The sequence below is a fragment of the Ovis canadensis genome, chromosome 23, assembly GCF_042477335.2.
Source record: "Ovis canadensis isolate MfBH-ARS-UI-01 breed Bighorn chromosome 23, ARS-UI_OviCan_v2, whole genome shotgun sequence".
NCBI lineage: Eukaryota > Metazoa > Chordata > Mammalia > Artiodactyla > Bovidae > Ovis > Ovis canadensis.
This window is the reverse complement of record NC_091267.1, coordinates 58,001,088-58,027,660: the sequence shown is the minus strand read 5'-3', so window position 1 is coordinate 58,027,660 and position 26,573 is coordinate 58,001,088. Positions and strand designations below refer to the sequence as shown.

The 26,573-nt window shown below is 44.5% G+C and overlaps 1 protein-coding gene across 3 annotated transcripts in view; it reads right to left on the bottom strand.

The window, feature by feature from the left end:
* The window catches only part of SETBP1 (SET binding protein 1), a 412,206-nt gene that overhangs the window by 365,979 nt on the left and 19,654 nt on the right, over positions 1-26,573 (bottom strand). For all 3 annotated transcript variants that reach the window (XM_069569052.1, XM_069569051.1, XM_069569053.1), the window contains exon 2: positions 23,056-23,700. In XM_069569052.1, the coding sequence (XP_069425153.1) occupies positions 23,056-23,538 (483 nt within the window). In that variant the 5' untranslated portion in view covers positions 23,539-23,700. The remainder of the gene's footprint in view (positions 1-23,055; positions 23,701-26,573) is intronic.

The following is a 26,573-nucleotide window of genomic DNA, read 5'->3' as shown; positions in this document are numbered from 1 at the left end:
TGCTACCTGGAATAAATCAGACAGCGCCACCCTGGAGTTTGGAAGAAGTAGCCAAGCTGTGCTAACGTGATCACAAGGAGAAGAGGGGCATGACCCAGTCCCTCAGACTCAGCATATTCCTAAGCAATGAGTCTTGAAGGAGAGAAGAGACGATTCTGGTTTCTTCCTGAGATAGCCTTCATTCATTCTGTAGATGGACTTCATAAGTGGCAACATAACAAATGAGGGACTGTATGAATAGCACTTCTAAGGATCTCCCATCAAATCAAGTCTCTTTTTTTTTTTACCAGGTATAAGTGATCTGGGTTTCAGTTTAGGGTCTTAGAGAAGTGTCACCAACTCTTTAGCATAGTTTCTGTGTTAAAAGGCAGGGTTACAAAGAGGAATACTTTAACCCAAAAAGGGAAAAAGCACCTAAGCCCAGAACTATACACCACTGGAAAGGGTACTCACAAAGCACTGATAATGGCAACTAAGCATCCATTGGGAATACCAGCATGGTCCGTTTCACCCATAAGAATTCAATTAATTCTAGGAAGGTGGTCAAGATTTCACATTTAGGGTGTTTTGAGACCTTGGTGACAACATAACAGGGGTTGCCTTAATGAGTCTTGTTCTCATTAGGGTTGGAGGGAACATTCTAGATACCTCAAATCATAGAGTTGTCAACTACTAACAGAGCTCATACAAAGAAAGTCTCTGCCAGCTATCCACTCTCCTGAACTCAAAGGTGATTCTTGCCATTCAGCGCAAAAGCTGCCTCTAGAACAGCAAGTTTCTCATCTAAATGCATCTTTGTGAGACACAGAAGACATTCAGCAACAAATCCTTAAATGCTTTCAAATGAAAACGAAATAATGGTAAGGTCCTGGAAGACAGGGACCTCAACAGATAGCATTTATCATAATTTCTACCCCGAAGTGGATGACACAGGACATTGACAGTGGAAAAAAAAAAAAAAGTAAAGGCTTGTTGTTCTTTGGGAAATCAAAATATATACAAACACATACATTTCTATATATATCCTGACCAAATATATGAGTCAAACATATTGGGTTGGCCAAAAAGTTCATTCTAGTTTTTCCATTACTCAATTTTACGGCCAACCCAACATTTAACACTTCCTGAGAGGTAAAACACTGAGTAACTCAAACTAAACATGCTTCATTTAGGATCTGAAAAGTGAGACTGAAGCATGCTTAGACTGTTAGGGGAAAAAAAAGCTGTTAACATGTTCTAGTCTTGCACTTGAATAATGCTTTCAACTTTCCAAGATCCTTTGATAGCCATCACCTCCACACCCCCTCCTCCTCACTAAGATCAATGGTAAAGGGATTTATCTCCCCAGTTGACCCCAGAATGTGAAAGCAGAAACCAGAGTGGGAACATGGCTGTCATACAACAATTTAGCTAGGGCCTTTCACCTTGGACCCTTCTTCTCATATTACACCAGAAACAAGTTACGGAACAGAGCAGACAATAGTGGTTTGAGGCATTTGTTAAAACAAGGCCTCCAGAAAATCTTTGTTTACCTTAAAAATTTAATAAATTTCGAGTATAGTTCATTTGAAAGCAAGCATATCATGAAATTTAAAAGCATTACTGTTACATGGTGGTGGTGGTTTAGTCACTAAATCGTGTCCAACTCTTGTGACCCCATGGACCTTAGCCTGCCAGATTCCTCTGTCCATGGGATTCTCCAGGCAAGAACACTAGAGTGGGTTGCCATTTCCTTCTCCAGGGGATCTTTCCCACCCAGAGATCGAACCCAGGTCTCCTGCATTGCAGGCAGATTCTTTACCAGCTGGGCTATACTACTATAATATTAAGGCCTCTAAACTGCAAATGGGAGCTCATATACCTTCATAAATGAACTTTCAAATCAGATAACCTAACTTCAAGTAGTCACACTCTTTTACACTTGTACTTATAACTTATATTCTCCTACACTTTCTTAAGCTATCTAACCTCCCCAAGAAACAGTGTACTCATCAGCAAACTAGGAATAATAAGACTTAACCTCTTAGAGCTGTTGGGAGGAATACATATAAATTTGTATGTAAAGGCCTTAACTCGGTGCCTAATATACAAAAGAGGTGGCAATTAACATTAGCTTATTCATATTCTCTTTCAATAAGTTCCAACTTCAGGCCGTACAACAAAGCAAAGCTTCTACCTCCCTCAAAAAGAAAATAATAGGTATCTAGGTCTATTGGAATGAACTAAAACCTAAAAGCTTGAAATGTCACTTACAAATTACTTTGTAACAATTCACATTAGTTAGTTGTTAAAGTTCAAAATTTAGATAAGAATTTCATGAAGTTTTCACAGGGCTCCTAAACTGATAGAAGAGAAAGTCCCTCCTGAACTAAAAAAGCCAAAAAAACTTCAGAGGGGAAGGAATCTTTCAGAGACCTACCCAAGGTTCCATGAAGGTACCCAGTTCTTATTTCCTCCAGGCTGAGAACCAGGAGAGATCCACCCCCTTTGAAGCTTCTCACACCTCCCTCCCCACCCCCAGCCACCATCACCACCCCCAGCAACCTTTCTAACCATAGATTTCTAAGTAAAAAAGGAAACTGCCTAAAATTGAAACTGCTTTGGTCTATTATTGGCTTTGGTGGATGTGGGAAGAAAATAGAGGAGGGGTAGGGTAAGATAGGCTGATGAAAATACTCTGAGTCATCACTTCCTGGAAGAGGTGGCAGGGAACCCAAAGTCGGCTGGGGAGTCAGGGGGTTGAGGTGGGTCCCGGCTCTGCCACAACCTCACCAGGCACCATGGGGACGTCACTCAAATCCTGTGAGTTGCCCTCTGTGAAATGACGGTCACGGCCTTCCCAGCTCCACATTCTTGTCGTTCATAAATATCCCAGTGAATACACTACCAGTGCTGCTCACAGCCAGCCTAGAAACCTAAGGGAACTTGCACTCCTGAGCACAGAAGCCTCCCTCAGAAGCAAGAGCAGGCAGGACCCAGCAAGGAGGAGGAGCAGCTGGCTCTAGGTCAAGAACCAGCTGTTTTACTTCCTAACCACTTTCCCACACCCAGACTCTTCCATCCATACACATGGCACCTCAGCCTTGCTAATATAATTCCCTGGGCAGTGCAGGGTAACCCCACTAGCAAGCAACACTCTAGGATAGCCTGACTGCTAGGGTAGCTGCAATCACTTTATATTCTATCTTACATGTAAGATTATATATAAAAGTATTCACTAAACTGCAAGCAGACACAGACAATTTTAAGATTTAGGTTTTAAAAGAAAACAACCTTCAGAGTAATAAACCAAAAGTTGCACTCTGCATCAGAATCACCTGTTCATGCACCTGCATACCTTTGAGAGGCAGGACTGGCTTTCTTTTCATTTGTCTGATGCTAACTCCTATGGGCAGCTTCTAAACCCTCCATCTAAGGCAGGTCCTGTTGACCATGTGCTGGATGAGTGAGTGAAGAAATGAATGCTGAGCTGCCCAAACAAGGAGGCAAGGGAGGATGACGCACTGCACTGCTCCTTGAACTCTGCAGTCATACTGGCTTCCTGGGTAATTTAATAATATTCTCTCACATTCATGTCCTCTCTCTCCATCTCCGGCTCCCACCCCAAAGCATTAGGCAGTCTGACTGAATAGCACTCAAAATATTTTCTCATTTAGAGATTAAAAAGGAATTTGCCACTTGTCTGCCTCTATTCTGTTGCCTGTCAGCCTTCAGCAAATATTTCAATCCTGGGCCTCTGCCTGCTGCTAACCTTTCTCCTTTAACCTTTGGCCCTGCCCTCTTCAAATCTTTCAGGCTTTACCTTCTCATCTTTCCAGCTTAGACACTCTACCCCAAAGCTGACTTCTCTACTATGTTCAACCAAAAGGAGATACAGCAACACCCTTAAAATGATCAGAGTCAAAAGAAAGCTCCTGTGATCTGCTCGCATGATCAAAAGATGATTAGACGCATCGGCACCTCATCGTGGTGAATGGGACTCTTCCTGTAACTGGGCTCCCATTCTCACTGGCCTAAATGTGGCCTCCAAACCTTCAGAGCCTTATTTCTACTCTAGCCACTTCTAAATGCTAACCACCTCAAGAGGGCGGGTCACTGAGGTTAGAGGCTCAGGGGTGGCTGTCAGATGTACATAGAAGAAGCAGATCAGGTCCACCAGGGCACTGAGGATGCAGAGCTCCTGGCGAACTTTTCTTCACATTTGGCCAAATCATATAACAATTCCTTTCCAAACCCCTGCCCCTCCATCTCCCAATCATTGCAACTCCAGCTAATTCCCCCCCTCCCCACCTCACATCCCATGTTGGGACCACTGGCACTCACCATTTCCCCAAATTTGTCTGTGTCCACCAATATGTGAGCTGTGCTATTCGTAAGTATTTCTGCAAAACTGGGGGGAAGGTCAGTAATATTGAAGGACCTTTTTTTTTTTTTTCTTACAATGACCAGTCTGCTGTCTAATAGCACTCCTTTGAATGTAATTAATTGTGCTGTCTCTTGGTTCATTAGAAATGAGAACCTCAGGTCCCAGCCAGCCTAATGCAGGGTAAATCATGTTTAAGTAACCACATAACTAGTGGGTCAGCTTTATGTTTTGTCTTGGCTGCAACCATTATTTAGCTGAGTACTCAAAGTGCCTATCAGTGAGGCTTTCATGTCAGGCAAGTATTAAAAGACAAATGTTTTCTCTCTTTCCACCTCCATTTCCAGTCTCTCCTTTCTGATGCTGCCTGCACAGGGCAGCTAGGAAATAAAGGCTCCTTTATCTGATCCTCCTAGACCAGAGCCATGGAGGTTCAGGAGGATTCAAGAGAGAAGGGCCAAACTGAGCTAAGATGGGCCAAGCAAACCGGGAGACGCCCATCCAGTGGCAAGGGGAAGCCACGGTAATCAAGGGTCCTGCCTTTTTCAGCACCTAGCATTGTTTTTTCCAGACTGTCACTGGTTGGTCATGTGATCTTTGCCAAATCATGAGACATTCTGATCTGGACTCTGTCCTCACCTGTAAAGGAAAGATTGCTCTGATGATCTTCAAGGTCTCTTTCAGCTTTAATATTTTTTATGTGTATCCATCGAGCACTGGGAAGCAGTTTGACCCACTCATATAGATATGGAGAATGCCCCCTACAGTATAAAAAAGGATCTTCTGAAAAGATGAAAGCACCAACCTTTTTATAGCCCGAGTCTGCCCAGTATAAAGGAAAGTAAGAGGAAAAGAAGGAAAAAGCGGGATGTCCAGGATGTTCTTTTTTTCAAAAGGGAAATTTAGGCGCAATGTGGCAACATCACAGAGAGAATAAATTACTGGTGCGACTAGATATAAACACAGAAGAACTCAAACTTTTGTCCCAGATTCTTATCCTATTATATAAACTTTCCCATAGGATGGCCTGATGATAAGCAAAAGGAGCATTTCTGCTTTTCAATTTTTGTAGATTTGTGTTTGCCACTTTCCCTAGGATGCCAATCTGGAAATCCCAGAAGTCTAGCACGAGAGCCCTTCTGACCACACACCCTACCAATCTTGTCTTCCACACTCCCTCAGGGGCACACTTCAGCGGTCACTGGGTGATAATACCCAATCCTTCCATGCATGACATCCAGAACTTTGTTCATCCCATCCACGGAGCATGTGTTGTTCATTATGCATCCCTTGTACTCCAAGGAAGCTCCCTGAAGACAGGGGTAATGGAGGTCACGCAGCCTTTAGCATCCAGCCTACAGCATCCAGTACACCACTTGTCTCCAGCAGGCTCACTGGAAACACTTGTAGAATGAATGGAGGTGGAACAACAATATCTTGACACAGAACTATGTGGTCACACTGGAGGCACATCCCTCTCTTAGCTTTTAACTAGGACGTAAACTGCCCTAAATATGCTCTGCCTCTTTCAGAACACACACCACCAACTAAGAACTTGGAAGTTGAAGTGATGATGGGAGACTCAGAGGAGAATAAGGGACAGGAGCACAAAAAAGCTTGGAGACATTGACTAGGAATGTCCAAAAATAACATAAGAGCTCCCAGGATTCCCCCTCTAAGCCCAGAGCCCAGTCAAGGCAGCCCCTCAGATATCTATTTCAACAGCACACCAACATATACATATATGTCCACTGAAACACTCCTTCACCTACACATGTCCAGACACCACCCAGTTGGCAAACAAGTGACAGTATGCAAATTATCAGAAGCCACAAAGATTTGCTTCGGTGGGGAGCCCAAACACACAAGGAGCAATTTTGCAAGTGGCCACAGATGGCTTAGCTTCTCTCCTTACAATGGACACTAACGAGATTTGCCATAACTAATTCATTCTTTCACACCACTGCCCTAATCCATTCTTTCACACCTGCCCTCAAAAGGTGGGGGAAATTCCTCATCGTGGCCATCTGCATTCTGTTCCTTTCTAACACATGAAAAGTGCAACTTGCCCCTCCTCATTGTGTAGGGGAAGTTCACATTTAAAGGAGTTTGGAAAAGGTTTGAGAGGAGGTGATGGGGGAAGCAAACATATGCTGGATTGTCTTTCCCATTTCACCTCTTTGCAGAAGGGGTAGAAAAGCAGAGATTTACTGAGTCCTGTACTGAGCTGGAGGCGTCCCAGGTGGCGCTAGTGGTAAAGAACCTGCCCACCAATGCAGGAGATGTCAAGAGATATGGGTTTTATCTCTGGGTTGGGAAGATCTCCTGGAGGAGGGCATGGCAATCCACTCCAGTATTCTTGCCGGAGAATCCTCATAGACAGCGGAGCCTGGCGGGTTACAGTCCATAGCACTGCACAGAGTCGGACATGACTGAAGTGACTTAGCACGCACGCACATATTGAGCTGGAGAACTCAGCAGTAGCAGAGGAATGGGCGCAAAGCATCGCAGAAAACAGAACAGTGAAACAGATAATTGGAAATAAAACTCCACAGCAAAATGCTAGATTTGGGACTTTTGTAGACACCTCAACCTCTTCCGGAACTTTCTAATCATCTTTTCATAAGTGTCCCTATGCGACTCCATGGACTGCTTCCATCAAGATCCATTCAAGCCTCCTCTGTTTCTGCATCCTTCTCTGAACTGTTCGCACACCCCAGCGTCTGGCACGAAATAACCATCCTGCTTGGACCCAACCTCCCCAACAAGAGGTGAAGCTCAGAGCCTTCTCTGAAGGCCAAACAAGTCCATATAAACTGGGAGGAAGGACTCTGCATTCTTTTGCCTGCCCAGGTACCCACATGAGTTCCCTCCTTTTTCATTGCCTGTCATCATTCACATCAACTATCACAGAAGAGGTCTACCCTTTTCTCAAATAAATATGTAGTTTATACTCGTAAGTGACTACTTCAAAACTAGGCATGTTATGAAAGTAATAATTACATCAAGCCAAGCCCATATATTAATATGTCTCCTAGTTACATGAATCAGTATTTGTATGGCAATTTACTGGAATATGAGAGTTGGAAAAGACTTCGGTATCTTCTGCTTCATCGCCTTCATTTCAAGATGGGACTCCTAAGAACAGAGGCAGGGAGGAAACCCAGGTGGTTAGGGGCAGAGACTAATCTGCTTCTCAGTTAGGGCTCTATTGCATCGTATACAATATCTATCTGCCCAGAGACCAGACACACACACACACACGCAGGTACACATAACACTGAATACTCACTAACACACACACTCCAAACCACACCGCCTTCTTAGGGCTCCCCAGACAGAGCTCCTCAGACCATGACGACAGACGGACGTGGCTCTGCATCCTCTCCGATGTTCTCCAGGCCTCGCTCGGATCATTTCCGAAACATATGTCTTCCTCTCCAGCTCTTTGCCTCCACTGTCCACAGGGTGAACCCCCACAACTGGCTTGTCCTCTTTGGAGAAAGAGAAGCTTCAAGGACCAGCAACTGTCTCCCTGGGCTTAACGCAATGAGCCGAAGCAGCCACTGATGCAGGGCAGTCCGCCCTGAAGGAGTGGGTTCTGCTGCAGGCCTAATATCAGAAGCAAAGGTCAGCTGTCATTTAGGAATGAAGCCAGAAGGAAAGCCAGGCATCCAGAAGTTCAGCACCTGCTCCTCCCGGGAGCTGGAGGGGGCACAGCTGGTCCAGCCTGCGGCAGCCCTTCTCAAGCCCACCTGCATGGCTCCCCCCAAGGGGATGTGAGCAGTGATTTCCACACTGGTGGAAAGCCATCAGTCCCTAGGGTGGAGCAGCAAGTACTTCTGAGAGGTCCAGGACCAAAAGCCAAGCTCATCCAGGAGCACCCACTTTCTCACCAGCCGCTCCATCCTTCCCCTGCACTGGTTGCCTGGACAGAGGGAGCCTTGCAGAGGCAGCCCTCCCCCAGCCCATAAGCATAAACAATTCCCCTGCCCCGCGCCCCACCATTTCTTTCAGCCGCTGTCCTTCTCTCCTTCCAGGCACTAGTTCTCACATGGCCTCTGCTCTTGTACCTGATTTGCCCCAGTACACCGCAGATTTCTACTTCCATCTTCTCCATTACTTTTTCTGGGTTCCGCTCCTTCTGCTAAAAGGCATGATGTGATTTTTTTCACGCCTCTGGCCAACCTTGCTTTTCTCTCTTCTTCTTTCTATACTCAAAATCTCAAGAACAAATGCAACACATAGGAAATGAAGAAAATACCTTTTATTAAATGAGTGAATGAATGACTCAGTGATGCAGAAGAAAGGAAGCCCCATGAGTGGACAGTTAGTATCAGCAGGGGCCCTGAGGGCTGCTCAGCTCAGCTCTGGGACTCTGTTGGGGCCCCTTTCTCAAGCCTAGCAGAGCCCACTGTTCTGAAGTCAACATTCTCCTTTCACTATTTCCTCCTATTCCTCCTGCTTTCAGACCTCTGAGAAGCTGGCAGAGCTGAGTATAGGGACCATTCTTCTTGGCCCCAGGCCCATTGCCCCTGCACCCACTGTCACCCAGCTTATGGACACCATCAATTAGAACCTCTCTCACCTAATCCAGTGTGTCTACATGTCTTCTCTGGCTCTTTCTCTGAATTGATTCAGGCAAGATTTATTTTTACTCATGGATTGTATTAGAAAGTGAAGGAGAGACCATTTAGTAAAAATTACTTCAGTTCATATAGTAAGGTTTTGAACAAGGACTTCATTGATATTTTCAAGTGCAAAGCTGACTTGATTGCTAAGTCAAGTCACTATATTTCTTATAATTCACATTGACAGGAGCCTACAATGTATTTTAAGATACTAAAATAAAAACAGACACACACGCATTATAAGTTATCTTGGAAAATTCTATCTGCTCAGGAGGAAGCAAAAGAAAAGCCCTGGCCTCTCTCTCTCTTTCTGTTGTGTCTGTTTTATTTTATATTCCATTCTAGGCAGATCCTCCAGCCCCTCTGTGCTCTGGGTCATAATTCCAACCTAACAGTGAAAGGAGGAAGGAGATGGTATGTTTAAAAGCAACTTTATGGGGTTTCACCAATTTACAGAATTATCATGTGTTCGTTCCCCGATCTATCGTCTCATTACCATAAAGGAGCAAAACACATCCTTTAGTTGGTAAAGAGTTATCACCCAGCAATACCCAGGAGTGAAGGCTAGGAGCGTATGTGAGGGCTGGGGGTGCAAGGCCAGGGGCTGGCAGGGTGCTCTGTGCACAAAGTCGCAGGACCACTTGAGAAATTATCTCAGAACATCTCCGAAACCTGCTAAGAGGATTTTCACTCATCTTTTAGAGGGTGCCAGAAAAACAACCAATGCCCAAGGTTCAGGAATAGAAGAGCTTATAAAACTTTCAGGAGATGTGAACAAACAGTCCCTCTGAGTTCTCTGAAATCTAGCTAATCTGGTTCCAGTTTACAGAGAAACTGAAGCATTGAGAAGGCCCCTTGCCTGTGGGTCTTCGGGGGGCAGGGTTAGAAAGCTAGGATCTCAGGCCCCCACCTTAGGTTCAGTCCCGCTGAGCCCCAAGTGAGGAGCTGCCTCAGGGTTTAGAGGGTGGACACGCTGGAATCCCAGCTTCCCAATCCTAAGACCGAGGCAAGGCACTGGGGGTTTCTGTACCTCATGCACACAACTGCAAAATGGGGATAAAAACACCTCCACTGCCATGGTGGGAAGGAGTCAGTAGACAGTGTGTGTCAAGTGCCTGGCAAGGGTCCCAGCTCAACAACAAAATGGTAGCTTTCACGGCCAATGGCTTTCCCTGTGATTCAAGTTTTCCATCACAGAATGACTCTCTTCTGCCTCTGATGCACAGTTCATATTCTTCAGCAGGAAATCAGGAAACATAAGAAGCTGGACATCAAAAGACCTTCAAGTGAACATCCAAGGACAACAGGCCCTAAGCTTAAGCAACCAGTAAGATCTTGTGTGACCTACAAAATGAGGTGGGAACAGGAAGAGATACTTTTGCTAGTGATGGTTTAATTTTTTTTCTGTTTTGTTTTTTGTTTTTTCCACCCCCCGCTAAAGGATTAACATGCATGTTCTTAAACAAGGGGGTCCCCCATTTACAGCTGACAGCAGCAGCTGCAACCTCTGCCTCTCCTGCAGAATGGCAGGGAATCAAATCAAAAAGAAAAGCAAGTGGACAACCTTTCCTCCGGGAGCATGAAACACAATACCAGCCTCTCACCAAACCCAGCAGACCCCAGCTCTGATTGGAGGTTGCCTCAGAACAAAGGGAAATTGGTATTTAAAAAAAAAAATCTTCTGAAAGCCAACTCAGCAGATGGTTTTTTGCTGGGCTCCATGAGAGGGGGATGGGGTGGGGAGGTAGGGGGGAGGGGAAGGGTGCTGGGATAACACAACTGCCACTGGGATACAGATGACTGAGAAGTGACAAAGATGGGGAAAGAGGGCTGACCTCTTGCCCCAGAATTTCACAAAGGGCAATTACTCCATGTGGTGGTGACCTGGACTAGGCCACTGATCGTGTCCAACCTGCAGCTGCTGTTTATCACAGGCACGTCTGGAGCCTTTATCCAATGCTGGGGTAGAGAGAGGCTAGGGATGGGGGATATTAGAGGAAGCCTGGAAAAGTTTAATTAAAGACCACAGTTTGTTAATAATCTACTATAGGGCCGTTCTACAGAAAAGTCTTATATTTTCATTGCATTTTTAACATTTCAGAACCCTTTTACAACCATTCACTCAGATTATCTTCAAAGTAATGTGTAAGAAAGAGACACAGCATTAATGCCCTGTTAAATATGAGAAAACAGAGATTCATTTGCTAAAGGCAGAAGAAGAAATCAAAACCAGAACCCCCAGCACAGGGTGGCCACCCTTCCCTCAAGTCTCAGGCCAGACAGGACTCAATGGAATCTTGTTTTGGAAGGGGCCTTTGCTGAATCCCACATTTTCAGCTCAAACCAGGATATTTGAGAATATTTTTGTAAACAGCTCTAGATTAAGTCTCAGTGAGCCTATTATCCACTGCCCCATGCTGCATGCACTGCCAGCCATCACTTCTTACCAGGTCTCACTGTGGCCATGTCCTGCTGAATATTCTCCAGCAGGGAGATGGCTATGGGCCCAAGAAAGGAGCTGTGTGTCTCCCAGATGAAGCTACAACACCCGGGTTCATCCACAGCCTAGATCAAGGACAGGCAGGAGGAGCAAATAGAATTGAATTATTCTCTCCTTGAGGAGGTAACAGCAGGACCAGCTAAAGTGCACTGTTCAATGATGGCTTCCTACTGCCAGAAACCAGGAATCCGAGGATCTGATGTAGCTTTGAGTCTCCCCACTCCCTCTCCCCTGGTTGTAATCCTGGGAAACCCTGATTGAAAACCCTCAAAGTCCCTCCCTCAGTCTTTAAAACAGGGAGGACTAACAGCTACTTCATGGAACTATCCCAAGAACAATCCAGAAAGAGGTCACAGTTGGGTGAGGCAGATCTTTCGTAAAGGTGCTGGGCAGATGAGAGCGTTGCCGCCAATTTTCCACACTCTGCACTATCTGAAACACTCACTGTGACAGTCTTGTACTGTCCTAGGTTTTTCCCTAAATGCTCTGAGATCAGTTCCTCCAAATAAGAACTGTCTAAACCCTATGCAGCATTTATGCTGAACACACCATACAACTCTGTAGATTCACGCAGAATTTAGAAGCTTCAGCTCTGCTACAGTGTATCTGGATGAGAGCACAAGAAAAGACAGCATGATGAAAGGTTTTAGATGTTTCTTAAAAACCAATGCAAAATACACAGGGCTGACTAGGCAGAACCTATTTTGATTAAAAAAAGGAAAAAAGAGAGTGAGACGGTTCCCCCCTCCCCCACCCCCGCCCATAGAACTACCTTCACTGGCACAGAGCTAACAAGAACTTTAATACCCAGGCCAGGAAATAAAAGATGCAACTTTTGTCCTCAGAGAGCTTACACTATAACTAAGAAGAAAATACCTTTGATAATGCACTTTTAAAACCTTTTTCATTAGATCCAAAAAGGCCACTATATAATTGAGAAACCAGGTTCACAGATGGTGGAGAGCCATGTAGAGATGCCCCAGTAGGGCAACCACAAAAGATGAAGTCTTTTGTGAGAGAGCATCTACATTTCAAAGTGGCCCTATTTCTGTGTAGTCCACAAACCCTAACCAGACCATCTGACTAATATTTGACCTAGATGCCTGTCTAGCACTATGCCCAAAGACATGATAATAAGGATAATGCAAACACCTACACTTTGGACCACTGTATGTAGGATGTATGGGCTCCCCTGGCAGCTCAGCTGGTAAAGAATCCTCCTGTAATGCAGGAGACCCAGGTTTGATTCCTGGGTCAGGGAGATCCCCTGGGGAAGGGATAGGCTACCCATTCCAATATTCACGGGCTTCCCTGGTGATTCAGACAGTAAAGAATCTGCCTGCAATGCTGGAGACCTGGGTTTGACCCCTGGGTTTGCAAGATCCCCCTGGAGGAGGGCATGACAACCCACTCCAGTATTCTTGCCTGGAGAATCCCCATGGACAGAGCAGCCTGGCTACAGTCTATGCAGTCACAAAGAGGGAGACATGACTGAGCGACTAAGCACAGCACACATAGGATGTAATGGTTTAGACCCTCAAAAATAGCAGAAGACAATTCTAAGTTGGAGTCTCCTTGACCTTGAGTTCAGTATACACCCAACAATGATGAAGCTGCCAGAAAGCTGAAAGAGCCCAGGGACCTGTTAATAGAGATACTACACTTGACAGTAAAGGAGGGCACAATCCCCTGCAGCCAGACCACCTGCTGATATTGTCCTCTGCTCTGTGAGCCCCTCCCCATTGAAGCCTTTTAGGAAGGACATAGACAAACTAGTATCCCTGGCACAGGAACCAAGGTGCCTTAGCATCCAAAAACCATGGAATCCCAGAAATAGTTTCAGGAACTGGAAATAGTCCTGTTTTAAAAGAATAATTTTGGTGCAATGTAAGAAAGAGTTTTACTAAAACCAGAGCTGTCTCAAGAGGTTACAGCGAGTCTCCTCCCTGAGGGCCATTGAGAAGCAGCCAAATAACTGTCCATGAGGGATATTGGAAGGTGTCTTCTGTTTTTTTACAAAGGAAGTTGAAATGGAAATATTCAGAGGCTCTTCTGACTCTTAGCGAAGTCCAGGATACTGGAAGTGTGACCCAGCTGTGGACCCTTTCTTTCCTTTTGACCCATACCTTCTGTGATTGGCCTTCACCTGTCTCCTGATCTGGTGCCAGGTTGTAGCCTGTATCAGATTTAACTCCTGGTTCTCAGACCCTTTCTGGATCTCCTAATCATGGCTGCTTTCATGACCCAACAGCATCCACATCCCAGCATGATGCTGACCTGCCACTTAGTCAATGGGAGGAATCCAGTGGAAGACTGCTAAGTTCAGGAACCTGATGGTGCAAGAAAGAGCCACACACCCAAATAAATCCATGTCCATCTCTGGCTCGCCTGAAAGGGCAAAGATGGAGAAATGACAGATTCCCATTGAATGCTACAAATAGATCCCCTTTAGCTCTACTCATGATCCACCATGAGAAGCAGCTCCTTTAAGATAGTTCTCCAGGGATACAGTCTGTAGAGAACAATGCTGAGATCCCCTGATTGTTCAGTGCTGTGAACATGTTTTCATTCACAGCACTGAACAAATAACTGTCTTGGCATGAAAGGCTGCCCACGTTCCTGGGCACATTCATACCTGCAAATGATGACTTCTTATTGGAAGGCATGGTGTCCCACCATGAGGGACAGAACGGCGATCTGTTCATATCCCTCCAAGAATTCTGTACCCCTTCTTCTCCACTTCCACTGATCCTCCCCACTGTGAAACTGGCTGAAACTTGTGAAAGCTGAAGAAGACAATGTGGAACACAATACATATGGTCTAGGAAAAACCACTGAAGCGACCTGCATTTGATACTAATGATGATTATCAAATGATTTCATGGGCCAGGTACCAAGGTGGGAACTACTTGGACTTTTCAGAGTCAATAAAGGCCTCCGTTGTGTCCTCTGGTGAGGTCAGAGGATGGTGGGAAGGCAAGAGAAGTGAGCCAGGGGATGGAGGGGCAGACAGGAAAAAAAAAAACAAACCTAGGACTTTAGCGACAAAGACACACTGCAGGTACAGATGGAGGCCCCTGGCCTTCTTAGGGCAAGATTCAGTGGAACGCTATGGAAGCTAGGAAGGAGCCCTAGAAGTTATGTCATTGAAACCTGCCCTTAGTGCAGGACTCTGACTGGCTGTCCATGTTCCAACACGCTCCGACAGCAGCCTCAGCTCGCACCAAGGGCTCTCGGCTTCACCAGACAGCACATAATTCAGAATCCTCCATGCACTGGGTACAATTGCGAGTCCATGCAGGTGTTTGCGTGCTGTGTAAATCGGCCCACCTCTTGGGAACCTTTGGCTCCACTGAGCTTCTGCCCTCCTCACTGGCCGCCTCTCCCTTTGGCCACCGGTTCCTCTTATGGGGGTGGCAGGGGGCAGAGCCTTAATGCTACCTTCCAAGTCAAGTCATCCTGAGAACCAAACAAGTTGAAACCATTTCCACAAAGTAGTCTGGTATGTGCAAATTATAATATGAATTTTTAGCTTACTGTGGATAAAAAATACCTCTTCATTGCCTCCTGGCTTTGATTTCTGTATGTAAGGCAGTCAAGAGCCTGAACCAATGCCTGTGGCCCAGGCTTTGAGAACTTCCCTGCCATATCCCCATGCTGTCTGCCTAGGCAGTCCTTAAGCAGCGACTTTACAACCAAAGTGACTCATGTCTCAGGAACAAGGAAGGCAGAAGGGGACATCCTGGGATGTCCTGCATTCTAGCATTTTGAAGGTGGGATGTTTTTCACTTAAAGTTGCAGGAATCAGAAGAATCAAAGGATGGGGCAGAGAAGGGCAAAAAGGAATTATTTCTTTTGCCTTTTATTAAAAAGAAAAGAGGTAATGTAACTGAAGGTCAACTGGAAATGCAGATACGAGAGGAATTTTTGCATGTGTACAATTGATGATTGAGAAGAGGGGGTGACTGTACAAACGCTGGGAGTGTGACAGGGATGCAAGGAAGCACCAGCTGAACCCCATCTGGTCGTCCTTATGACACTACTTTGAAAGTTTCATTTTGAGTCATGCTTTGAGCTCAGCAGCAATCCTGGTTTGGCAGACAAGTGACCACAAAGAAAAAAGATTTTTATCAAAGATAAAAGACCTTTGAATTGCCTTTAAATAAATCCCCATACCAATTCTTACCACCAAAAAAAGTATATATCTATAACTTTAGAGGCATGTTTGATTAGTAGGTGCTTGTGCAAGCATCAGAAATAAGACACTGGTACTGCAACCCCCCTGTCACAATTCAACATAGCCATGAGCAGTACAAAAACAGGATCAGCCTAAAGAAATATATGGCTTCTGAGACAGCCGACGCCTCTGAGCATCCAGCACAACTGCAGGGCACTATGTGGCTAGCCATGCTGGTGCCGAGAGGGTCCTGTGGGTGAGCTGGAAGAGAGACACGCACAACAGGAATTAAAGTGGTGCGTACTGAGTGAGGGGCTGTGCTAAGCATACCAGGCACTCTCATCCCCACAAGACACCAGCAAGGAAGTGTTGCTGGTTTTCACACAGTTAGGTAACAGCTTCGAGGGGTTAAGAGACTTGCTTAATGTTACAGGGGACCAGCTTCGAGTGCAGGTTCTCCGCAGAGAACCTGGTCTGGAATCAGGGCCGGCAATCTTTCTAACAGATCCCTTATTTCTTACCTGAACAGTTCAAGGAACGAATGACTCTCCATCCAGAACAGAACACAGTTTTCCTACTTTTACTCTAACAGGTTTATCTTCAAAGGTATGGAGTTCACCGAAGAAGGATCCTTGTTGAACTCCAAAGTGAAACTAACAACAGCGGGAAAGAGCCAGCAGGGTGCTATGAAATCCCAGGGAATCCCTAACACAGAAGAAAAAGAAGAAGCACACAAGGAAGAAAGAGGGGAACCAAACGTTCCCAGAATATCCTCATGGAATGCAAGCTCGATAAACCTCCCCGCTTTGTAAGCTCAATTCTGACGTCCGCTCCCATGATTTTAGGCCTTTTGACACTGGAGCGAAAAGGAAACAATCCAATGACAGAACAGTGGGTCCCAAAGAGAGGTCAACAACTTTGTTTATAGTAACTAGTTTTCTTAGAGAGGAAGACTTGCCTCATCTAACAGAATGACTCTTAAAGTTTCCAGTTTTTAGAAGAGAAATAAGGTTTCAGAGGTCAATAGCTGTTTTTGTTTTTTTGTTTAACATGCAAAAAACTGAAATTCAGGAAAGTAAAGAGTTGACTCATTGGAAAAGACTTTGATGCTGGGAGGGATTGGGGGCAGGACAAGAAGGGGACGACCGAGGATGAGATGGCTGGATGGGATCACTGACTCGATGGACATGAGTTTGGGTGAACTCCGGGAGTTGGTGATAGACAGGGAGGCCTGGCATGCTGCGATTCATGGGGTCACAAAGAGTCGGACACGACTGAGTGACTGAACTGAACTGAAAGCATTCTTATTGAAGCTGTTATTAACAGAGGCAGAGATGGTGCCCAGGGCTCCTGTCCCCAAGTCCACTGTCCTTTCCCAAACACCAACTCCAGATGTTAAATATTACCTGCTGCTTGATACAATTACTTTGTGGAAAAGGTTTTTAGCTATAAAATAACTACAGAGAAACGTATCAGGAAACAAAAATTTTCAGGTACTCTGATGAATAAAGAAGAACATGCTGCTTAAAATAAAAAAATCAATAGAGAGAAAATATAAAATTAAACAAGGCAAATTCAGCTTCTTATGAAGAAATGCTGGCCAGATCTACTCTCCCAGTCAGGTTGAGGGTGTTGTAGGGGAAGAAGCCCATATACCCTGGAGTTCAAAGTCTCACATTCACAAGCACTGAAACAGGGAGGGCAAGCCTTCAGTCAAGCAATGCACCTCGAAGTGACCAGAGGAGGTGCTGGGCAAATGGTAGTGAGAGAGGGCCACCTGAACACTAAGGGGTGCGGAAGGCTCTTGCGGGCGCTCAGGACCACCCATCAGTGAGGAGGAAGTGGTGCAGTACCAGAGGTCCAGCAGTCTGAGCCACCTTCCATCCCTGCCCAACACACCCTCTAAACTGCTACAACCATAGCGAGTCGAATGAGAAATCCGCTTCCCAGAAGCCTACAGGGAAAATGGAGAGCCCTGGTGCAGCCCTCCTAACTCACAAGGGGACCACTTTCGTGCCTCTCTGACCTACATCACTCTCATTACGTTCCCTGGACCCGCAACCCTTCCTTTCTGCAGTTCAAAGTCTGCAGAGCACTCCCATTATTTATAGAATTAAATGCAAACTCATTTACTTATTTGGTATTCATCACTCTCTGCAATCTGATGCCAGACTCGCTTCCCATCTACATCACCTAAAAAACTCCTTCCTCTTCATACTTTGAGGGTTTGACACAAGGAGGGTGCTATTTGAAGGATGAGTAAATGAATTTGTAACCTATTAGACTTCCTAAGAGAGGGTTATGAGTACTTAGAAGAAAATACAGGTTCTTTCCACACATGTATGATGATGTTCTATGTGGGGTTACTGAGAAGGAATCCTGAACATCTTCCTAGGACCATGGCAGACTCTGAGGAATATGAGATTGCTAGGGAAAATCAGTTCTCCTGATGAAGCTGGGTAAAGGTGAAGATTAAATCCAAAAAACACAAAATAGAAGTTGCATTTTGGTCAAAAGCAAATAATAATCCACAAGCAGAATAAGGGAGAAAATAAGACTTTAACTCATGACACTTTGAAACACTTGGAATTAAAGACAGTGTACCAGCTCATGATCTTGCCACCCTTACCGTGTGGGAAAGTAGGAGAGAAATGCCCTCGAGCTGGATCCTCACCTTCCAGCAGCCCTTTCCAGTGTGGGCACTTGGGGCTTGGACTCCAGCATTGGCCAAACAGTCTAGAAGAACTGACTTCAAAGGCCAACCCTGCTTCTGCTTATGTAAAGCCACTGAGCCTCAATTTCCTCATCTGTAAATATCTCTCATCTGACAAGACTGTTATAAGGACTAACGCTGCTGCTGCTAAGTGGCTTCAGTCGTGTCCAACTCTGTGCAATCCCATAGACGGCAGCCCACCGGGCTCCCCCGACCCTGGGATTCTCCAGGCAACAACACTGGAGTGGGTTGCCATTTCCTTCTCCAATGCATGAAAGTGAAAGTGAAGTTGCTCAGTTGCGTCCAACTCTTAGCGACCTACCAGGCTCCTGCAGCCTACCAGGCTCCTCCGTCCATGGGATTTTCCAGGCAAGAGTACTGGAGTGGGGTGCCACTGCCTTCTCCATAGAGAAAGCAAATAGAGATAAAAGAGTTAGCTGAAGGTCTGACATGTGGCTTAATAAATTGGAACTGTTCCTATGACATGTACAATGTACATTTCCCATCTTTTAAAAAAATCTTCCATTGGGTTATATCATGTGGAAACTATCATCTCTATTTGGCAGATGAGGAAACTGGGGCTTCAGCAAGGTTATACTCCAAATCCAGAATCACAAAGACAGTTGATGCTGAAAGCCATGCCACACTTCCAACCTTGGGTCACTGTATAGTCCTTGTCTCAGAACCCCCTCTCCTCATGCCACTGAATCTGGTGAGTGTCCTGACTCCCACAGAAAGTCCTCAGAAAGAGGAGAGCTGCTAAGCTTTGTCCAGCTAAGAGCCTCTTAAAAACCTGTCACTGCTAGAACATTTTAAGTCCACATGTTATACCTGAACTTGCTTCTAGAGATTCATTCTCATATTCTCTATTGTTTTTATTGAGTGACCTAGAGGGGAAATAGAGGAAGCTTACATTATAGTTCCACTTACCTGAGTCAGTCTAAGATGTAACAACATGGGTGCTGTGATAAAGAGCAAGGTCCATTTATAGGATCCATGTGCAACCCAGGACCTGCCCAAAGGACAATTCTGAGGCCCTGAAATTCTAAGTTCTCTTCTCAGTCACCACTTCTTACCAAATGCTGCTCTTACACATCACATAAATCAGTTCATCATAAATCCTCTACCAGACAGCATCTCAAGTGTCACCCTAAGTTTACTTGGAAGGGAGGTGACCTGTCCACTGGTTAGACAAGTCCATGCACCCTTGAGCCAATGCAGTGGTATGTTCTCATGGGTCCCTCCTAATATCCTACGACTGACATGGCCATGGTATCTGAAAATCTGTAACAATTCTCCAGTTTGGAAGATTGGGTCTAGGTGTGAAATTCAAAATAAAGCTCTGAAGGATACCACACACACAGCAGCAGAACATGTACAAACAGAAATAGAAGAGAACTAGCTGTGATATGTAAGGAATGCCATAATTATCCTATAGAACTTTCCTTTTACCAAAAAAAAAAGAAAAGAAAAAGCAAATCATTTGGGATCCAATATAAGCTGTCTTTGCCTAAGGCTGCCAAACAATGACTTGAACAAAACTGATTGGTCTGCAAAAGTAAAACAAACAAAAACAACCAGCAACAAAGCATATAATGATTAACACTCATTTTCCCAGCCTCCAAGTTTGGAGGATAAATCTTTCAAAACAAAATGAGATAAAACAAAATCCTTGTAATCCTAAAACTCCCTGCCCTTCCCCTGAGTCAAGGGTCAACAAGTGTTTCTGGTAAGAACCAGATAGCAGATAGTTTAAGCTCTGAGGGCCATACATTCTCTGTCACAACTACTCAACTCTGCTGTCGAAGTGCAAAAGTAGCCGTAGCCAAAATATAAATAAATAGATGTGGCTCCATTCCAATGAAACTGTATTTAAGGACATTGAAATTTGAATTTCATATAATTTTCCCATGTTACAAAATATTATTCTCTTTTTTATTTTTTCCCAACCATTCTTTGCTTGCAAGCTGTACAAAAATAGGCAGGGGGCTGAATTTTGCCCATAGACTAGTTTACCAACCCTGTTCTAAGTCAGCATATATGATCAGATGACACCCAAGGAGGCATCTCTACTCAATCAAGGACCAGCTCAACAGAGCTGTTTCCTAAATGCTTAGCAAAAGACCTGACTCCCAGGGATCACTCCATGTACACTTCTTCAGTGAGCAACTTGCCTCACAATAAAAGATACAGAAGACTAGATTTTAGAGTAATACACTGACCTAATGCTTACAAAATGCCATCCTCATCCTTTTCCCTGTTCCAAAATTAATAATCATGAAGTTCCCATTCATACAGATAAATTCTGCAAGCTCATTCCACTGAACTTTTCTGTACAAATGATAGACAACCTCTCTGCCTTAGCTCCAGCTTTTGCTTACTCCTTGCTGGCAAAACAATAGGAACTAAAAGAGTAATAAACTTACCATAATAATCCAATATAGATCAGAGACCTTCCTATCATCTAAAATGATTAAGACCCAGTACTGATAACTATTCCTTCATCTCTGGAAAGTATCAGCTCTAGACATAATGTAGAAAGGATAAAGAAATAAAATACAAAGCAATTTTCATAGATATTCCCATTACAGAGCCAGCATAACACAGCATTATGCATTTGATTTCAGCCCTCCCCCTTTTTCTCTCCACCTCCAATTGCTCAGGCTTAGAAATGCATACTTAGTAGGTCACATATTCAAAGAAGCAATTTCATCTCTCTTTCCAATGAAGTACACAAAGGGCATCCAACTTTTTGGGTGAGAATCACCAGCCTGAGAATTTCAGATATGAAAGTGGAGGTCCACTGCACATTTCAGCTTTGAAATCATCCCTGTGAACAAATTCCAGAGTTTTATTTTGGGGCATTCCAATAGACAGATGCCTATATTTGGGAACAGTCTTATGGCCTTAACGAAGTAGTACTGATCAGGACAACTTACTCTTTCTAGGATTGTGAATTTTGGTTTGTGCACCCTAAACTGTGGGCTGCTGCTCAAATTCTGGCGGTGATGGTGATGAAGGGAAAACAGTTCCCACAGTTTTCAAGACTGCTCTCCCCCACAAAAATCCAACAATACTCTGAGCCATCTCAGTGACCAACGACAAAGATATTCATTTTCAAAGCTGAAGAGACTTCAACTCCAAAGCAAAATTTAACTTTCTAAGTGGAGCCTGCTAGCATTTCTTTGCATTTGCTTGCAAAAATCTCAAAAGTTTCCATGTACATATAGATAATCTTTGATTTTATATCAGAGAACCCAGAAAGCATAGCAAAGTTGTAAATGGGGACAGGAGAAGTGAAAGCACTTACCTCTATGCTAGGTAAAAACACACCAATTTCTAAAGGTTTTTTGTGTGTTCCAAATGTTAAAGAAGACATCAACTGCCCTGGCTTGCTCAGGGTTGAAGGGGGTCCTGGATACAGGACTTTCTGTTTGAAAACCAGGTTAGTCTGAGCAAACTAAAAGTGTTGGCCACCCAGAAAAGTCTTTTCTAGTCCTTTTTTTTTTAACTGCAACACATCAGCCAATACACCTAGCATGAGGAAAGGCACAGCCCAACACTAAAGAAACCACATGATTCTTGGCAGTTTATTGAAAATGACTACACCAAAGCTCAAAAATCACTGGCAACAGAAAAACTAGATTATTTCTGGGCTATAAAGGAGAAAAGTTCATTCACATGGGCCATTTTACCTCCTATCATGCCCAGCGTCCAAATATTAATAAATAAGATGTGACAGAATTACAAAGACTCTGGTTAACATCCACAACTTAAAACTCCAGAACTCTTGTCAACAAGAGGACTCCTTGCAGAACTGTTCACAAGACCCAGAGACTCTTGGATGAAAACTTTCTAGACTAGGGCAGCCCGCTGCTATCACAGCTGAGTGCCACACCCCTCCCAGGAAAGGAGGTCTCTGTAACCCTGTGCGACACAAAACAAAACCTTAGATCCATACATTCAACCAAACTATATCATGAATCACCTAGAGATCTGCTTTCCACACCCACATTGACTTTTATGAGGAAAATGACAATACACTGAGTCCATCCAACACTTCACCTGAGAAGTTTACAATGTGTTAGACAAAGCCTCAGCAGTCCCCCGTCCCTTCCATTTTTCCAGCGCCAGCTCAAAAGCTCACCACTGGCTCCTGGGAAGATGATCTCTCAGCCGAGAAGAGCCTCAATTTACTATTTAGACTGGGCTTCCTCACTCAAGTAAGCGACTTGTCTATTTTAGAAAGATGTACAGAAATGACTAAAACCAAAAGAGTGTTATAACGGTGCTTGACTGTTCTGAATGACCAAAATTTTCAACTTCCTACTCTTCACTATGAGAACAGATATAAATATCAAACCAAAAAAAAAAACAAAAAGCACCCTCAAAATTCTCTCACAGCTAGCCAGATCTGACCCAGCCAATTGGCTGCCACATAATAAATAAGAACTTCCAGGAATATGATTGCAGTTTTTTTTCATTTTGTTTTCAGTCAGTAGAAGCCATTATTAAACTGGATACTATACCAAGACACAGAAGACATTTTCTGTAGGCCACAAGTGTTCCATCAGAGAAATGAGTAATTTATAAATAAGCAAGTAGCCCCTTAACAGTTGAGGATAAAACGGCAAAAGCAAACCAAAACACCTGGCCAACAGGGATCCCTACCTTCTTTTTGGAGTGGCTTCTTTCCTCCTCCTTTGCGGCTTTGCTATTTTTCCCAGCACGGGACACCTTCTGGTCCGACTGCTTGATGGTGATCTTGATCTCAGGTGGGCATATATAGTTCTCCAGATTCTTTGGGGGTTTCTTAGCCCGTTTTGTGGTCTGAATCTTCAGTTTCAGACTCCCCTCTGTGAAATTGGCCTCCTTGATAGAAAACTCCTGTTCTTCCAGGCCATCTCCTGCCACCCATTTCTCACTGTCTGCATTGGAGTTGGAATCCACATCCCGCCCTGAGCCCAGTTCATCCTCCTCCTCTGGCTCCATGCGTTCTCCACCTGCTGGGATTCCCTTCCCAGTCTCCGGAGCAGACAGCAAAGGTTCTCCTGTACAGCTAGGAGTAGTCGAGGGCTTGGCTGAGGAGACTGGCAGGAATTCCGACTCACTCCCCCTTTGCCGGGAGCCACTTAAGACTTCCCTGGACTCCATGACAATTCTCCAGTCGCCAAGAGTTCTCAGGAGGGAGACAGGGAAAAGGGGAAGGCGAGAAGAAACGGCACCCAAAATTCCAAGGAGAAAGTGGTCCGGCTGGGCTCAGAGCCCCAGGGAAGAAGACACCGTGAGGTTGTTCAGAAGAGATCAGATCTGCAACTGAGAAGCAGAGAGATAATTAGCCATGGCAGGCAGGAAAAAATGACCCCCAAAGGGAACTCAAACTAAGTTCCAGAAGTCCCATCCTACTTATCTACGGCATTAGAAAAAGAAAAAAAAAAAAATGATTTGAAAGAAATCAAACCAGAAAGTACACATCCCCAAACTGTATTATATGGGAGCAGAGGGGCAGACACACGCACAGTCTTTCATTGAATTGTTACTAATTTTTATGGTTGCAGGTCCAAGAATAAAGAGAGATGAGTCCTCCAGTCCAGTAACAAGCTAGATGCTTCTTATACCAAAGCCACAGCCGGCTGAGTCACCATCAAAGCCAACTATGACGAAAGGAAGTCTAAGTGCTGATACACAGGTCTGTGGAAACCGCACCTGGCTGGCTTCTTGCACAACTTCCCTCTCACATGTGAAGAACAGCCTGCAAAGCTGAACACAGTCCTGGGCTGCCTAGGCCAAGCTCTGCATCCCCTCAGAAGAAGAGCTTCTGGACTGTTCTTTCTTTATCATCTTTCATTGTGAATTATTTTAATCATGCACGTGTCTTGCCTTTATTTCTTAAAACAAATGCAAAGCTGAGGTGAAGGTTTGTAAAAGGAAAACAGAGTTCAGTAAGAAATTACTTCTAATGCTGTGATTAATGCAAAACAAATGCTAAATGCGTTTCTGACACAAAAGTTTTTTAATCGCTATCTATCTTTTAGATAAAAATAACCACCCGAGACAGTTTTAATTCCCTTCCTAGCCCTTAAATACAGTGGCATTATGTCTACATGACAACAAAAAAAAGAGAGAGGGAGAGAGGGAGAGTTTCACAGGCCTTTGGAAGTGTCAGGAATCCCTGCAGGATTTTTTATTCTCCCTTTCTCCTCACCAAGCTATCCTTCACCCTTATTCACTCCATGTCCCATTATTCCCAACTTTATACTCATCATTTTAAAGCTCAAAAGAAAGCCCAAATGCTCATTTTCAAGAGAAAACTTTAAGCTCTGGGGCTGCCCTGAACTTCAAGACATCATCTGCTTCTACCCCAGCTGTAGATAAGGTTACAGCCAAGCCTTCACAAATGGCCACTCAGCAGAAGACACTGCGGCACACCCCAGACTGTTAGCTTTGAGCCCTTCATTTAAAGACTTGACCAGCAAATGTGCCCACCAGAAATTTCCAGAAATGCCCACAAAGACACATTTAGAACAGCCAAGAACTGGAAATCACGCAGGTACTTCCACCCTCAGGGATCAGTAGATTTTCAGCTGACGCCCTGTGAGGAAGCCAGCCAGCAAGGCAGCAGGGCTTCACCATGGACCCTGCTCCCCAGAGAGGCCCAGGAACATAATCAGCTCCTGGAAACTACTCAGCCCCGCAGGAAGACATGTTTACAATTGCTTCCACTTGGGGGAAAACCCAATGAATGTAGCACCTCTGCAAAGAAGCGGCTGTTTGGTGAGAGCATCCTCCCCAAAGCTGTCAACACTGAACAGCAACCCGTTCCCCATGCTACAAAAGGGCCAAAGCCCCACTGAGGAGCAGAGGAGGGCAGCTAGACCAGTTGACACTTCATCTTTTGTTTATTGGCGAGGTTCCTGTCTCATCTAGACTGATCTGCCTACGTGCCCAAAACCTTAGATAATTTTTAAAAAGTCATATTCAAGTCAATATTCATTGAGGCCTCTCTTATTGGTGTCAGATAACACACTGCTGTTGGAGGCATCAAGATGCCTGAGAACCTGTCCCTGCTTACTGGTAGCCCGGTAGGTCTGTCTCATTTTGGGCATCAGATTCGCACAAATCGGCAGCCATGCTTCTTTGGCAGCAGTGTTCAGTGGTTTGCTCTGTCTGACAGGGATCTCCAGGGTAGCGTTTTAATATCCTGGTACCTGCCTACAAAGCATACTTTGGTCAGAGCAAAAGCTGAGACATATTCTCCATAAAAAGTTCCTAAACTAAATCTATTTGGACCTTTGAACCAGAGTAGGCCAACAGCTATTGCCAGTTCTGTGATGAGAGAAAAGAAGGTAAAATCTGAACTTTAGAGGAATAGATAGGAGTACGAGGTAGATGAATCATCAGTATTGAGAAAGCATCTTCCATTTAAATAATGATTCACTTCAGAGTTTCTTATATTTAGTATAAATCAGTAGCTAATGAATATAGGACACAAAGTTCCAAAACAAATTCAAATAGTAAGAGATGCACAAAAACTGAAAATTCAACATTTTTTCTTTCAGTTCTCCTCAAGTCAAGATCCTAAGAAACGATTAATATACAAGTTTTTTTCCTCAAGGAGGTTATACTCTTGAAGAGACTTGGAAAACAAAACAGAGAAGATTTTCACCTTCTTTAATAATGGATAGAAACAAAGGGAAGAGAAAGGGGTTTCCTCCTGGGCAAGGTGTACACAGGAAGGCCTCAAGAGAGCATCTGACCTTGAGGGGCTTCAATAAGTGAAGTGAGAAGAGGGGAGACATGGAAGACAGAAAGAACAGCATGAGGCAGGACCTGGGCAGGAGTGCACAGACTTACGTTCAGGAAAGAGAAAGCTGAGGTTCGACTAGTAAGTGAGGCACAATTGGGAACTGGTGAGAGAAAAACGGTTACAGCCATATCACGGACATCCTTGGATGGCACGCTAATGAGCTGGATTTTATCTTACAGACAATGGGAAGCCATTTAAGTAGAGGATGTCAGTAGGCAAGGGGTATTAGTAAAACTATGCTTTAGAAAGATAAATTAAGGGAACCTGATATTAGAGACAGGGGGACCATCAAGAGGCTTGGCTGAAATCTGATTCTTGTTGCACAAGGACCAAACCAAGTCAGAATGAGTATTACCTGATGAACAGTAGAGATGAAACCATA